At 56.2% G+C, this 16,670-nt stretch overlaps 1 protein-coding gene across 3 annotated transcripts in view; it reads right to left on the minus strand.

Annotated features, from left to right (window-relative positions):
• Positions 1-16,670, minus strand: part of DNMT3A (DNA methyltransferase 3 alpha) — a 100,939-nt gene that overhangs the window by 54,036 nt on the left and 30,233 nt on the right. For all 3 annotated transcript variants that reach the window (XM_059405261.1, XM_059405259.1, XM_059405260.1), the window contains exon 3: positions 9,838-9,942. In XM_059405261.1, coding sequence (XP_059261244.1) covers positions 9,838-9,942 — 105 coding nt within the window. The remainder of the gene's footprint in view (positions 1-9,837; positions 9,943-16,670) is intronic.

Consider the following 16,670-nt stretch of genomic DNA (forward strand, 5'->3'; position numbering starts at 1 on the left):
TTATTTATCTATTTGACAGAGAGAGATCACAAGTAGGCAGAGAGGCAGGCAGAGAGAGAGAGGAGGAAGCAGGCTCTCCGCTGAGCAGAGAGCCCGATGCGGGGCTCGATCCCAGGACCCTGAGATCACGACCTGAGCCGAAGGCAGAGGCTTTAACCCACTGAGCCACCCAGGCGCCTCTCTAAGAACCTTTAAAAAAAAAAAAAAAAAACAACTTAAAAAGAAATATTGCAGTAAAATATACATGTTATTTGCCATTTTAATCATTTCCAAGTGTACAATTGAGTGGCATTAAGTATCCCTATCGTACAACTGTCCCCACCATCCACCTTCAGAACTTTCTTGTCACGTCAGACTGAAACTCTGTCCCCTCTTCATATTAACTCCCCATTCCTCTGGCCCCCAGCCCCCGGTCACCACCCTTCTGCTTTCTGTCTTCTCAGGATGTCTGAAAGTCTGCCTGTCTCCACACACGTGCGTGCTCGCTCTCGCGCTCGCTCTCTCTCTCTCTCTCTCTCTCTCACACACACACACACACACACACACAGGCTCACACCCCTGGGGAGGGAGGCATTTGTGCTAGGCCCCGCCCCCAGTCTGGCACAGAAGAAGTGGGGGTAAAGTCCACTCCAGTGGTCACGAAACCCCCAACCCCCAGCCCACTGCGGGTGACATTTGCTTACAGAGCTGTTCACACCCTGTCTCACTACAGTGCTCCTCCACTGAGCCCCCTTACTCCCCGCCGGTCTCCCTCCTGGACTTGCGAGCTTTGCCTGACTTGGGTTTCTGTTTGTCTCCTTTCCAACCACTCCACCCCCAGCACAGCACCCACATAAATTCGCGTATACATTAATCAGTGTAATTATCACGACTGTCCGGATTCGTAGTGTTACCCGCACTTTTCAGAGGGAAAAGGCTCCAAGGCTTGCCTCAAGTGCCATGCCCTCTAAGTGGTAAAGCTTCCAGAATGACCCAGGTACAAGAGAGGCATTTGAAAGCTGGCTCCTCCTTTGGGTTGAGTCTCTGGAAAAACCCAACCTCAAATCCCAAGGGTTCCAAGGAGGAACACGAGGCTTTGATGTGCCTGAGCAGGGCCAGGGAAAGGCCGCCGGCTGCTTCCCTGACAGCAGCCATTGCAGGGACAAGCCGGAGGCAAAGCGAGAAGCAATCCTCGGGGCTGAACCTGTCCAGACCCCAGCCCCTACCCTCCTCGCCCTTTGCTGGAAATCAGGCTCAGACCCCAGAACTCCCACCGCTCCCTCTCCAGGTGAGGCCTGGGCTCCCCAAGTGGGGCAGAGTGCTGAAGCTCCAAATGAGGAAGTGATTTCTCAGAGGCCCTTTATTATAATAATAATATTTACACATAAAAAATTAAAACCTGGCAAATGAGAGATGAGGGAAATAATACAAAGGAGACAAGGCCCAGACATCTGTGGTGAAAGGAACCCATGTGCTGGTGGCAGCCCGGGCACAGGGACCAGCTGTGTGCAGGCACACCTGGGCCCAGGGGTGGAGGGGGCAGGCCCAGGGCCCGGCCTCTCCTACTGGAAGCCCCTGGAGGTCTGAGCCAGGGCCCCGGGCTGGCTTGGGCACCTGCCTCGCTCTCCCCCCGCGGTGTGGGAGGCCAGGGGCTGTGGCTGGAAGGGGCCTTTTCCGCCGCATTGCAGCTCAGTGCTGGGGAGGGAGGCCCAGAGGCTGGCAGATGTGGGGCAGCCCCTCCCACCCCATGTTACCGCCATTGTGCCTTTAAGGCCCTTGGCAGCACTAGCTCCGTGCCAGCCGGGAACCCTGGCATCCGGCCAGCCTTGGCCTCTTGGTTAAAGCCACACAGTCACACACACAGACACACAGGGGTGCGCCACCTCCCGGAGACACAGCCCAGCAGATGTGCAGGGATGTGGCAGAGACGTGCCCGCCAAAACACACTGACGGCCCCCCTTTCCTCACGACTGCAGGCTCACCAGCCCCCGACCAAGCAATGGGTTTTCCCAGGTTGACTCTAGCTTCAGGAAACAGCAGGGCAGCCTGTCCCACAGGCGCTGGTGCCAGGCCCACGCTCCCCCCCTCCCCTCTGCTCCAGGCCTTCCTGCAGCCCCTTCTGCCGGCAGCCCGGCATCTGATTGGCCGGAAGTGGCCTTGAGGCAGACAGAACTGGAGAGGGCCACCCTGTGCCAGCTCCCAAGAGAGGTCCTCAAAGCGTTGCTGCTCAGCCTGCCCGGGGTGAATGGAGTCAGGCTCCCAGACTTTGGAACTAGGACCTCCGATTTCCTTTTCCCTGGTGGAGCAGCTAAAAGGGCCCCCAGGGGGAGGAAGGGACAGCAGAAGCTGTCCAAGCAGAAGCCAACGAGGGCCGACTCTGGAGAGCTTGGGCCTGCCCTAGGGCTCTCACCATTTTCCTTGCCACCAGGGCGGGGAGCTCTCTTCCCTCCCTCCTCCTAGAGATCTCTCTACCATGTAAGCATGTGCCAGAGACAGACAGACAGACACTGATTCCAGGAGAGAACTTCGGGGCCCAGGAGAGCCTCAGAGGTCAGGCAGTCCATGCCCCTGCTGGCCATGGCAGGTGGACACAAGAACCAACATGCCTGCTGGTGGCCGAGCCACTCCGGGTTCCGCCTCCAGCTGAGACACCTGTCCACCTGGAAGAGGGCCTGGCTGTGCTCTTTGAAGTCAGCCTCAAAGGCTTTCAGGAGGAGCTGGAGGCTCTCTCTGAAAAGCCATTCTGTATAGGAGATGCATACATTTAAGTAAATCCCTTTTGAAATGATTCCTATTTTCAACCTCTACCATCCATGCCTGGGGTTTGGTAAGAAGGAAACCCACCATGGGAAATAGGGCTTTCTTTTCTATGCTTCACGTACCTCTCTGAAGCTTCAAATGGGTATCTCCCCACCCTGCAGCACCCCACTGGGGCACACTCCCTCTGCCCCACCCCACAACGTGATTTCAGAGCTTTAATCCTATCCCCTCCAGCCTCCGTCTCTCCGGACCAGAGAGCCATAATCTCTTTCGTCTGTCCTCACTTGGCAGCACCACCTTCCCCTTGATCAAGCTAGCTGCTGGGCTCTGGAGCTTTTCCAGTTCGATTATATCTTTCTCAAGGTGGCAGGACCAAAAGGTACCCAATTCTCCAGGCGAGGATGATGAAAGAAAAGCAGCGTCAACAGCTCTGTCCAGATGCACCTGCCGGCGAGTCCCCACCGCATGGGAATGGTGCAGGTGCGGCTCAGGCTCTAGAGAAGGCCACGGGCAACTAGGAAGCCCAGAGAGGCCAGACCCGGGGAAGTGCGTGACTTTCCCTGGAGGTGGCCCTATAATATGACTCCAAGGAAGGGGCCAGGGAGGGATGAAAAGCAACAGGGTTTCTGGAAAAACAAAATGGAGATGCTGGGAGCTGCTCCCCTACTAAGACCAGCTAGAGGGGCCTCCCAAAAGGGCTGCTGCCAAATCTGCTCTCTTCCAGAAGTCTCTGTCTCTGACAGTAACACTGACGCCATCCCTGGGGCCTGAAACATCTCCTTCCTCCCCTTGCTCTCCCCACTCTATGGCCACCAGCAGCCCGGGCCCTGCCAATTCTGTCCCCCACCGCCTCCCCCCAGCAGGCTCTGGGGGTGACTTCTGGCACCATTCCACTCTCCTATCTCCCTGCATCCTCTCGTGCTCGACCCACCGCACTCACAGATGCCAGGCCCAGCTTCCCTAAACATGACTCCCTTCACTTCATGCTCCCACCCCCTCAGAAACCTTCCAGATAAACACATTTCAGAGACGATAAAGTGTAAACCGCTCAGGCCGCCTGCCGAGACCTCTCCATCCAAGGTCTAATGTGTTCATACGTGAAACCCTCAGGCGCTCAGCCACACCTGTCAGCACGCAGTCCCCCCCCCCCCCCCCCCCCGTGCACATCTGTCCCTCCACAGCTTCGTTCAGGAAGGTCCCAGGTTGGGAAAGTCTCCCACTTTGCCCTGGACTTCGAAACATGACCCCCTCACCCCACACCCCGCAACATGTCTTTGGCACTTGAAGACCAGCCCAGCGGCCAGCCTCTCGGTACTGGATGCCACGGGTGAGTGCTGCTTTGACCGATCAGGTGCAGGAATGGGCAGATCAGTCTGCAGGGCTCAGTTACAAGAGAGGTCGGGAACCTCGTAAGACAAGTGACAGACCTGCTTTCCTCACACCTTCGAACACGTGAGCGGAGGGGCGCCAGCAGTGTCCACACGGGCTCACAGGTGAGGGGGGCCCTCGGAGGGGCTGGCGGCTAGGGTTGGGAGATAACTCTTTCTGGAAATTTTGTGCTTAAAAACTGGGGGGCACCAAGTCCATGAATTGAGGTTCCAGGGATTGTTGAAGGAATCATTCTGACCTGGACACGGAGATGGGATCTGGGCTCTGTCTTAACTTGGGAGACAAACTGAAAGTTCCTATTAGGCTGGCCAATGAACCCATAGAGTCAACTCCCCACAGCTGAGTTAAACTGTCCCCAGCTGGCTTAAGCTGCAGCTGAATGGCTCCCTAACTTCCCGGTTTATACCCCAAGTCTTCTGCTCCGAAGAGGGGCAGCTTTGCCCTCTTGAACTCATTTGGGCATTGTGACAGAGACTTAGCCTCCAACGTGGAGTGAGTAATGCTGGCTTTGGGCTGGCCTGTCTGAGCTCAGCCCCTGCTCCCAGCACCCCCCTCCCCCTCCCCCTCCGGGTTATTCTTAGCAAGAGGTGACCTCAGAATGCTCCCACTGAGCAAAAATAACCCTGGAGGAAGTTGGTGAGTATAAATCTTCAATGAATAAATACATATAGCTAGCAAACAGGGTACAGCACCCCAAAGGGCTGGTCACCCCGCCAGGGTCTGGTGGCCAAGGGCAGAGACTGTCCCTCCTGACGCCCCCGTTGGAACCGGCATGAAAGACAAAGGTGGTGGCAGGGCTGCCTGGGCTTGTGACCAGGCAGGACCCAGCTTCCGCCGCCCTCACTTGTTACGTCCTCGGGAGCTGGTGAACAGGAAGATGCCTCTTCCTCTCACCCTGAGGCTCACACCCACACACAGGCTCACACTCTCCGGCCATCAGAAACCAGCCGAGCACACTGCTGTCCCATCTCCCCATCAAGGGCACCGGCCAGCCCACAGGCCCTGAGCCCAGGTGCCGGCTCCCTTCCTAAGCCCCGCCCAGCCCTGCACCGGCTTCCTGTTTCCTGTCGCTGGCTCCGCTCAAGCATCCTGGCTCGGAGGCCACCGCCGCGGACTGCTGCCGCTGCCTGCTTTGAACGGGCCCAACTCTCACTCCTCAGCCCACCTCAGCCTTCCCCGCTGGCCCATAGGCTCTCTGGTACTTAGGTCAATCACCTATAATCCTATTATATATAGGAGTTCTGTTTCCCCTGTATGCTCTTTGGACTGGGTCTACACTTCTTTCCAACAGCCCTGCATTCGCATGATAACTTAAAGGGGATTCTGGACACTCAGGCTTCCAGAGCACGTGACTGGAGTGGTGAGGAGGAACGAGCCCTGCGGGCTCTGCAGGGTGGAACGCGTGGAGTCCAAATCCCAGTTGGCCTCTCTGAACCTCTGTCTCTTCATCCGAATGTGGGCGTGGTGATGAGAGGCCCCGCCTACTTCCCCACAGGGAGGTTATTCTTGCTGAAAGCCGGCTCTGTAGGCCATAAAGTGCTACCAGATTCTGAGGCTTTATTTGTGGTCTCTGGCCTCAGTGAGTGGGCCGACAGTGCAGGGTGGGGTGGCAGTCAGCCTCAAATCTAGTGGAAGGGACAAGCTCTCTCCGTGTGCTTCCTAACTATCTGGTGTGAAAGGCCAGGTTTCAGCTGTAGTTTTCTTAGTTCTCACTCCCTCAAGAAAGGATCCTTTGGTAAAATACAAAATCACGCACATGGATGTGGTGACAGTATCAAACTGACGTAAAAGTTTCAAATGACTTATTCTCCCATTGTATCAAGACCTGTAGCAGGTCAAAGACCAGAGCTGTCCAAGCACATGATCAGTGGGCTTAGTATCTCCTCTTTTATTCCTTAGTGTTCGTTTTGATTAATTTTATAAGCAGCTCAGGAGAGAGGGTCCCAGTGGCTGAGGTGGGCTTGTGAGACGGGATCGGATGGTCTGGGACGGTGGGGCAGGGAGAGAGAAGGGCAGGCTGGACCAGTACGCGAGGTAGCGGAAGAAACGTGCCTGGTGTGTTCCGGGGGCAGCGAGAAGTGAGGGTTTCTATGATAAAAGCGTGGATACTGAGACCCGGAGCAGGGGCAGGAGAGATCATGTGGGAAGGGGTCATTTGGAATATTCCAGACCTTGTCTCATAAGAAATGGGGTCCCTGGAGGCACCTGGGTGGCTTGGTCAGTTAGGCATCTGCCTTCAGCTCAGGTCATGATCTCGGGGTCCTGGGACTGAGCCCCCATGTTGGGCTCCCTGCTTGGCAGGGACTCTACTTCTCCTTCTCCCTCTACCCCTCCCTCTTCCCGCTCATGCTCTCTCTCAAATAAATAAGTAAAATCTTTTTTTTAAAAGATTTTATTTATTTATTTGAGAGAGAGAGAATGAGAGAGAGTACAAGAAAGTGGGGAGAGTCAGAGGAAGAAGACGACTCCCTGCTGAGCTGGGAGCCCGATGCGGGACTCAGTCCTGGGACTCCAGGATCATGACCTGAGCCGAAGGCAGTCCCTTAACCAACTGAGGCACCCAGGTGCCCCAATAAGTAAAATCTTTAAAAAAAAAAAAAAAAAAGAAAAGAAAAAGAAAAAGAAAAGAAAGAAAGAAATGGGGTCCCTCCCTAGGGATTCTTGAACAGAAATGTACCGTGAGCACTATTTAGCGTAAGTGAACGTGACCCTCTTCTCTCTAGCACACCAGGGTGAAAAGTCAGTCTTATTTATCATTGTGGCCTTCTCAGCCTGGTGGGTGCTCACTGGGTGTCATGTGCCTGGCACTGAGAGGTTATAAAGTGGAGTTGGGGGGCAGCGGGGGTCTGGTCCGGGCAGGGGTGCAGCCAGGAGGCTGAGGCCAGAGCAGGAATGAGTGGGACATACCCAGGGGCAGATGGCCCCTGGGGACAAAACAAGGAGAGGGGCAATGCTTCCTTAGCCTGGGGGCCAGGGGATGGTGAGGACACCAGTGGCTGTGCCTCCTTCCTCCCTGCCCAGCACAGAACACGCACAGACCACGACCCCAGCCCGCAGCCAGCTCTCAGCCGGCTTCCCAGCATTTCCCTCTCCGTGCCACCTGCCGGGATCTGCGCCAGGCTTAGCTGGATGACACACACTCAGCTGCTTTAAAGCTCCCTGGTCAATCTGTTCCCAGGGCCACAGCTGCACCAGGTCCCCAAGAAGCCCTCCGGCTCTGCTCCTCTGCTGGGGAGGGGAGGAGGCCAGGACGAGCACCTGCTCCACAAGCAAGCCAGACGGCCTAGAAGCCAGGGGACCAGGAGCCAAGCTGCAGCAGCAGCACCAACGTTGGGGACCTGGGGGTGTGCTGCCTGGGAAGGCCTGCAAACTCTTTTCTCTGGGGTCAGTCTTTGTCTGTTCCCCCAGGGTACAAGGGGTCCCTTTCACAACAGCTGCCTTCCCCATGCTCTCTCTCCCATCCGGGGGCCTCTCTTGAGAGTCCAGGAGGCAGCAGGGGCATGGGCCGGACCGCACCCAGTCTCTAACCCAAACAAGATATACAGTGCCTCCCACCAGGGCTGCTGCCAGGCTCAGGCTGGGCTCCCACCTGAAAAGTCTGATAGACCCTGGCCCCCTGCAGGCTCCTAGGCCCCCCTGCAGGGGAACAGGTTTATTACACTGTCTGCTCTACACAGTTGGACCTACTTGGCTGTTTGCAAAGCACGCCTGCAGGTGGACAGGACGGGTATTACTGGTAGCCGAATTTTCCCAGTGAAGAAGCCAAAGTTCAGAGAAGCTCAGTAACTTGCTCAGGGCCACACAGTTGGGAAGCGGTAAATCCTGTGCTGTGTCTTCTATCAGACTGAGGTTGCTGCGGGCTCCTAGAGAGGAAAGGTTTGGCCGGGCAAGGGCAGGACCGGCCTTTGCTAAGCACTGGCTTTCTCTGGGGCTTGCACACAGTTAATTCCCCCAGGCATCTAGGAGGAATGCGTCCTTATCATCTCTGTTTTTCAGGGGGGGCGGGGAGAGCCAAGGTTCAGACAGTGACTTCTTCAAGATCACAAGCTGGGGAGTGGTGGAGCTAAGATTTAAACATAGGTCTGTTAAGTCTTGAAGACAGTGCTTTTCCTTCTACACTAAGCCCCTGTCCAGGGGCCAGGGGTGGGGAGGGCATAGGCCCCACTGACCTTTGCCCCCACTCTGCCCTGCCTCTCCTCCCTCTCACTGGTCCCTCTCCAGACATTTCCACACACCTGCCCCGGGACTTCTTCGCACTTTCTGTCCCCAGGGGCTCACTCCACCTCCCACTGATGGGTCCTCCCGCTGGTCCTAGGGACTCAGGGATGAGCCAAAAGGTTTCCAGGTCTTTATCTGCTACAGGTGGTGACTCTTGTCCCCAGTGCACCTGGAGGAGAGCCGGGGAGGGGCAGGGGGGGGGGTGGAGCTCTCTCCTGGAGATCATGGTCACACAGGCAGATGGGGAATTACCAGTGGGCTCTGACTCAGCCTGGCTCCCCCTCCCACTCCAGCCCACACTGGGGTCCTCCACCTTCTCCCACAAGAAGGAGAGGAGAGGGGCACCCTGGGAATCGGGGAGTACAGCCTGGAGTCTGCTGCAAGCTGGAAATTCCTTTGAAGTCCCCCGTTTTATCTTTCAACTTCATGTGAATTTTTCATTACAGGCCATAAAATATCCATGTTTGCTTTAATATTAAAATGTTTAAAATTACTTACCAATTAAATGACTTAACTTCTGCCCCCCCTCCCCCGCTCCTCCCAGTCCTCAAGCAGAATCAGCAGCGGTGCACTTTGGTAAGTGCAGGTGCCTGACCTCTGGCTCCGGGGGCCTCTCACCTCCAGGGGCTGCAGCCCTCCCTCCCTCTGCTGTCCCTTTCTCTAAGGCCACTGTGCACCCTGACTCTCCACCCCAAAGGAGAACATTTCCTTGACGGGCTGAGTTACAAATCTGAGCTCCCAGCTCCCCCTCGCCTACTTGCTCAACTTTCCCATTCTCAGCTGGAAGGGGCTGACAGAAAGGAACCAGCTGTCTTCTGCGCTGGCCAGAGACTCCGGCTCTGCCTCTGAGGCTGAGGCATCGGCAGGCAGGCACCTAGAGCCCACGGGCCATACCCCCCCCCACCCCCGGAGCACTGTTCCTCTTGGACAACCGTGGGGCTCCCACCAGACTCCAAGGTTCTGGTCCCCAGAAGCCTGGGCTTGGAGCTGGCCCCAAAGCCCACACTTGAACAGTGTCTGGTTCTCCTGCTTTATTCTGAAGGGACCCATCAGCCTGCATCTCTCCTCACTTTGATCAGACTCCCAGGCCTGGGCTCCCTTCCTCCAGGTTCTCAGGTGGGACTGAGGCCCAGGATGGATGTGTGGATGGGGAGAAAGGGGCCTGAGCAGGCTGGCCTGGGCTCACAGGCAGGCTCTCTTACTGCCCATTCCAGAAGGAAGTCCCAGCTCTGCCACAACTCACAGCGCAAGTTCTCTGCTCTCTAGAGGCTTCGGGTTCAAGGCAGAGAGCAGGAAAGTTGTGAGGGTGGTGATAGAGGTCCAAGGACAGGGAAGGTCAGTGAGCTGGGCAGCTGGAGGACTGCACCCCATGGCCCAGCCCCAATGGTCCCAGGTGCCCGCAGGACACACCTGCCTGCTGTTTAGAGCATGCGTGCCTTTGCACGTGTGCGTGCGTGTGTGTGTGTGCCTGGGGGATGCCGTGACACTCACCGGGGGGTGCTTGCGCTTCCGCCCGGGCCGCCCCACCTTCCGTGCGGTCGTGCTGGGCTCCTGCCGCTCCTCCTTGCCACGAGCCTCCTCCTGCTCCTCTCCCTCCTGTGGGTACAGACACAGCCTGTGAAGCCGGGGCTGGACCCAAGAGGCCCCCTCCCCTGTCCCCCGACCCCCACAACGGCCACCCTTCCAGGGCCACTCCAGGCTGTTCCCCCTGGCAGGGCTGGCCTTCATCCGTCTCTGGCCTGGCAACGCCGGAGCCAACCCTTCGGGTCCCACGGAAATAAAACCTCAGGGGACTTCGGGGTTGAAGCCGCTGCCCCGGCGCTCTGCCGCTCTCCCTCCAGGTGGAGACGTTTTCTTAACCACAGAATCACAACACGTGCTCTGACAAAAAAGTGTGTTTCTGGATAGGAGTTTATTTCCGTGACACACATTTTACATGGGTACAAAAATTAAATGAGTCATATATTTAATTGATTGCCTTTCTCGAAAATAAGATCCCCTCAAAAGAAATATTAAATATAGCAATTGGAAATAGGAGCAACACTTGGAATGAGGACCATGGCCAGCGATAGAGAACTTTCGAGGCCCCTGTGAATACACCTGCTCAAAAGTGCTTGCCTGGGGCGCCTGGGTGGCTCGGTGGGTTAAGCCGCTGCCTTCGGCTCAGGTCATGATCTCAGGGTCCTGGGATCAAGTCCCGCATCAGGCTCTCTGCTCAGCAGGGAGCCTGCTTCCTCCTCTCTCTCTCTGCCTGCCTCTCTGCCTACTTGTGATCTCTCTGTGTCAAATAAATAAATAAAATCTTTAAAAAAAAAAAAAAGTGCTTGCCCGTATGCCTGTCACCCCACAGGAGCATCTCGGGGACAGCATCTTGGTTTGTCTGAACGCCCTCCCTGCGTTCATGGAGTTCTAGACCCCAAGTCTGGTTTGGGGACCCATCTCACGCAGCACCTGGCAGGGCCGGGCCCTGCTGCGTTGTCTCATGGAGCACAGAGGCATAAACCTAGAAAGTCCTCCTGCCTCACCGCTCCACCGGCCCGGCCACAAACCACCCACGGGTCGCTTCTGACTCAGCCGGCTCCAGCATGACTAATCACAAACAGAAACAATGCGGGGGAAGGAGAAAGGGACCCTGACCCAGCGGAGGGACCATGGGCTGCTCTTCAAGCCCCTGTAGGACGTCAGGAGCCAAAGATGGCTTCAGAGTCCTCCCTGGGAAGGGTGCCTCCCCAGAGCAGCACCGGTGCCACTGGAGAAAAAGGCAGGGTGCCCAAGTTCCCAGTGGATTTAATCAAGATGTCCCTCACCATCCTACTTAACTTTCATTTTCTGTGATTTCAAAATAGCTTGTGGTTTGCCTGTCTGTGGGCGGGAGGGGAGGGTCCAGGGTGGAGAGAGAGTCCGCACCAGGACCAGAGACCCCTGACAGGCTCTTTTCAGGAAAACATGGCAGAGAAGCTGTGAGAGCAGGAAGGCCACAGTGGGGACAAACTGCCTGTGGAGGGGCAGGGCACGTACCCCACGGTAGGCCAGACCTCTGGTTCTGGGCCGTCCATGAGATCCCCGCAGTCACCCCTGCAGAAGAGGTGATCATCTGGATCGCAGAGAGAAGGCACCCTAATCCTGGTGACAGTTTCCAGCTGGATCTACACACCATGATGGTGAATTTCAGGCCGAGATGGTGCTTTTGGTCTGACTCCACCGCAGCTAAGTGGGCACTGTCTCGATCATTCTGACTAGCTCACTCAGCATTTACAAAACGGAGTCGATGTCAGGTCATGTGAGGTCACGCAATGGCCCAGGACTTAGAGAAGACCAACAAGGGTTGGGGGGGCCCGGCTTGTCCATCAGCTAGTTAATCTATCCCCTTCTCTGGGCCTCACTCTCCTCATCCATAAAAGGGGAGCATGAAGGTGCCCATTCTGCCGGCTTCTCAAGTTTTTAGTAGGAATGAACAAACGTTCTGCCCCCCCTGTATGTTTTGTGCACTGCGAGTTCCCAGAGCCCAGTGCCCGGCCCTGCACGTAGTGAGTAATCCACATGCCCCCCACATGACCCCCCATATACTCCGGGGTGGCAGGAGGCCCACTCAGCCCCTGTGTTTGCCTGGAAAGCACAAGGCCAGACCTTGCCAAGCCACTGGCCACTCTTCAGGGCGGAGCCCCTCAAACTGCAATGCACAAGGCAACAGGCAAGAGGGGGGCACCAATGTGGATCAGGGTCAGTCTGGGTGGCCACAGGATATGGAAAGACTCCTACTGCCCAGAAATTCTGGGCTATGAACTATTTCTTTAAAGGACTGCATTTCTGACAGAAGGATTCATTTGAGTTTGATTCCCAACGGACCAGAGATGCAAAGGCTATTCGGAGCCCCTGCTCAGCACAAAGGAACCTCGGTTACCCCACTGCAACGACCTAATAAAGACACTGGACATTGTGGGACCCCCCGAGCCCTGGCTTCCATCAGCACGGGGAGAAGGAGGGCCCCCGGGGGTACTGGCAGGGGGCTCCTGCGCCACCTCGAGACAGTGGGGAGTCTGCGCGGGCTATGCACATGCACAGGAGGTGCTCGCCACTCAACACACCCCAGGAGGAAGGAATGCTCCGATGCCGGATGCCGTGCATGCTGTGCCCCCGAACCAGGCCCTGACGTGTTGGGAGTGTGGACATCACCAGGGCAGGCCGCCGCGTGTTGAGCCCAGGGCAAGGTGCGCTATGCCCCATCCGGCATTCAGGCCTCAGGCTCCCCTGGTTTGTGCCCAGAGAAACGAAATCTCCCCCCAGAGCCTGCGTGGGGGCTCGAACCTAGGTCTGTGCAACTCCTGGCCCATGTCCCTTCCATCAGGCCCTAAAGTATGGCTCTGTGAAAAACATGTTATTTGGGGCCAACAGACACTCTTTCTCGAGGTATTGATGTCGTGAGAGCACAGAGAAGGGCGGTGGGGCCTCCTGCTCCGGGCCTGCCCGAGTTCACAAAGTTGGGGAGACAACACAGAGGGGGGTGAGCAGATGGCTCAGGGCCATGGCCCTCAAGGAGGCCTATCAAGTGGTCCATTCTCACATCTATCATGGGGCCGGGCTCACTCAATATCTTTGCTGATGGGCTGAGCAAAGGAATGTGAAATATGCTTATCAAATCTGCAAGCAGCACTGAACTCAGCGACGGCGTCACTAATACCCTGAAAGGGAACAATCTGATCCACAGTGACCTGGAGCAGCTGGAAAACAGTAACAAATTGAGCGGAACAGACATGAGCCCGGGTTGGTTTCCTCATCCGTCCACTAAGGGGACTGAATTAGACAATCCCTATGGTGGCAGGTGGTAGGAGAGGGGCAGAGATCTCTGGTCGGGTGGGATTTGGAGAGGGCGGGGTGGGGGGGAGGTGAGGGGACATTCTGCCCTGCTCTTGACTCACTAGTAGCTTCAGGCTCTTCACCCCGAGCCTTGCTTTCCTCACCTACAAAGCAGGGATGGTAACGTCTTGACAGCAAGGCTGTGACAATTCAGTGAGGGAGTCATATATCCAAGGCTGACCCATGATACAGTCCGTCAAGAACTACTAACTTCTGCGCCACACGTCCTGACCGGCACTGCTCCCAGAACTGCATCGCTCCCTCTTCCCCCTGCCCGCCCTCCCCATCCCCATGCATATCCCAGGGCCCCGCATTTGCAGCCATCACTCACTGTTACAGACAAACCCTAGCATCTGGCTGGTCGACTGCAGTGAGATACTCAGGAACACGGGCTCTCTGATCTTTCCAAAATGCAAAGCTGATTATGTTACTCTGCAGAGCTTAAGCCCTTGCCGAGGGGGCTTCCAGGGGCCTCCAGGATCAAGCCAAGCTCCTTAGCCCGTGTGAAGGAAGGCCCCCAGGATCTGGCGGGCGGCCTCAGTCTCCTCTCCCCCTGCCTTCCTCCCACCCATCGCCAACAGACTGCACCAGGGGGGAAGAGCAGGCTGCTTCCCTCCCCGGCACCTTGGCATAGACCATTTCTTCTGCCCCAGCTACCTCCCCCTCAGGTTGACCAGCAAACCCTTAGTCTTCCAACCTCATTTCCCAGATTTCCTTCCCCCAGGCTCCCTCCTCTGATCCTCTGACTGAGGCCACAGACCCTCTCTCCCCCACAGCACCCACTCCCCAGCACTGTAACTGCCAGCCAGCATCCTAGACAGGCCATGAGTCCCTTGCGGGGAGGGACCGTGTGTGTCTTAACCTCAGAATCCCCAGTGCCTAGACCAAGGCACCTAGCGTGAGGCAGGCACTCAAAATCCCTTCATGAGTGAATGTCACATAGTAGGTACTCAATAAGGGAGTCCACACACACACACAGAGGTACACATGCAAATCCACAGAGCAGCACAAATATAACTGTGCCTGAGGTTTCAGGGTTGCTCTGATCTTTATGATTTCAAATCAGGAAACAGGATGACTAAAATGTACTTTCTAGGCTTAAACACAATCATGTCGCTTTACATTTATGTAACTCTTTGCAGCTTTCAAAGCACCTTCACATTTGGTGGCCTGTCAGATTAGGTAGTTACCATCAGCCTCTCTAAACTTCTGAGGCTATGATTTGACCTAGATTTTAACACCGCTCACTGGATGGATTATTTTAAGCCACATACAACTTCTCATTCTGATGAGCTGGGCTGGGACGATAATAATCTCTCGCAGTTGTACAGTACATGGTAATTAACAAAGCATTTTCACATACATTGTTTCATTTTATTCTTCTGCTTTACAGCAAGCGGAGCACGTATTATTTTCTTCCATCACACCGGCAGGAACTCTGAAGCTCAGAGGGGTTGTCTAACTTGCAGAGATCAGAGAGCCAGGAGAAAAGGCTTTAGAACCAACATTTAAATCTTTGATTCCCAGCTCGAGGGTCTTTCTGCTGTAACACACCACTCTAGCCTACTACCCTCTGTGCTCCCGACGTGTGTCACTGTGTGCGTCACTGGGAAGCCACGAGCACACAGGCAATCCAAGGCAGAGGCACACACTGGCATCTGCATCCTGTCTCCGAGGCTCCGGCCCGGACACAGGACCCCTCGCCTGAAGAGATCTATGTCCCACCCGGAGCCAGCCCGCCAGATGTACGTGCTCCCTTCAGAACACACACCGGATGCTACCGACCCAGCATCCGCTGAGCAGATGTCTCAAGTTGGTGTTTGAGTGGAGGGGATGAACTCGCCGGATCTAGCCAGCCACTTGCCCAGACCCTTTGGGAGAAGAAGCACGTACAGCCTTGGCCAGCTGGCTGGCTGGCCTCCAGGGGTCCGTCTGTGATCGCGGAATTCAGTGAAACCAATTGGCCTCTCCGCCAGGCCTGGTCCCAGTCTGGGCTGCCTGAGGTACGCCTGTCCTGTCCTGTCTAACTCAGAGAACTTTAGAGCATCCCAGCACGAACACACAGGTCCCTGTCAGTGCAGGGGCGGGCCCCGTGTGCTTCATACACCTGCTGCACGTGCCCAAGCATCTTATCAACTCCACTGAGCTACAAATGGATGCGCCCTTCTTCCTAGCTGGGCTCCTGAACAGGGAAGGGGAACGCGGCCTCTTCTGTAACTGCTTGAATGTACTAAGAGGGCTGCTATTTCAACCACCCCTACAGTGACTATTACAAAGCAAAGAGCCAGCCCTCAGCGACGGTGTGTGGGCATCTGAGTGTAATGAAGGCAGAGCGTGCCCGAGCAGGCAACAGACCTATGGACCAGCAAGAACAACGGAGAGCGGAGCTGGGAGAAGCCCACCCAGGGTGCCCCCAAGCCTGTGTACTGCCCGCAGGAAGTGGTGCGTGCCCAAGGGAAGTCGGCACCTGCCAGGCCTCTGGGGTGGCCTTGGGTGAGGAGGGAGAAGCCCGGCCACGGCACTGGCCACACACACATTCACACTCGGGCATGCACACAGCACACTGGCTGTGCTCCCCCCGCATCAATCCGCACCCCTCCTGTCGCTTCTACTCCCCAGCTATCCAGGAGAGGCCTCCCTGCTCCAAATGATAGGCATGACCTATAGCTTCCTACCCCCTCTCCTTTACTAGACCCTCTAGGAATGTTTATTCGGTTCATGCAACAGACCTGCGGAGCCCTACTCTGTGTTGGTACTGGGGAAGGTACTTGGAAGGAAAGAGAGGAAGAGGAGAAAAGAGAAACAATGCAGGAGGGAGGGAGGCACGCAGGCGGGGAGGGAAGAAGGGCAAGCAGCTGTGTGGCCACGGCACTGTCTTCACGGAAGAGTGTGTGTCCGCTGTGTGTGTTGTGTGTGTGCGCGCACGTGCTGGCCTTGTATGTGAATTCTTACTGGAGATGAAGTGCCCCCAAACCTCAACCCCAGGACAAGAGCATGGCCACACTGAGTAAAGCATTCTCTGACCATCCCTACTTCCAGTCTGGACCAACGCCCTTAAACCTGCAGCAGAAGCACCGTGGGCAGGGCTGTGGGCATCAGGGCTTTATGCGGGCGGGAAGGCTGGGGGGAGCCTGCCTGAGTGCCACGGCCCCGGAAGAGCATTCACTGGCTATATGACCTTAGTGAAGTGACCCCACGTGTCTAGGCATCCATGTAGTCATTCAGAAGATAGAGTGCTGAAAAATACAGCCTACCTTATGGAGCAACCCTACGAGCGAAATAAGAGCGAACGAAGATCACGCGAGCGCAGAGCTTAAAGTAGCAGCTGGCAGGGAGTCAGCACTCGGCGCATCTTGGCTGTTGTGTTTCTGAGGCCGGAGGAAAGAAAGCGGGGAGCCGCACGATCGGGGGGCCCAGCTTGGGGCTTGGACTCTTGGCCAGGCGCTAATTCACGTGTGGGGATCTGAGGA

The sequence above is a fragment of the Mustela nigripes genome, chromosome 7, assembly GCF_022355385.1.
Source record: "Mustela nigripes isolate SB6536 chromosome 7, MUSNIG.SB6536, whole genome shotgun sequence".
Taxonomy (NCBI): domain Eukaryota; kingdom Metazoa; phylum Chordata; class Mammalia; order Carnivora; family Mustelidae; genus Mustela; species Mustela nigripes.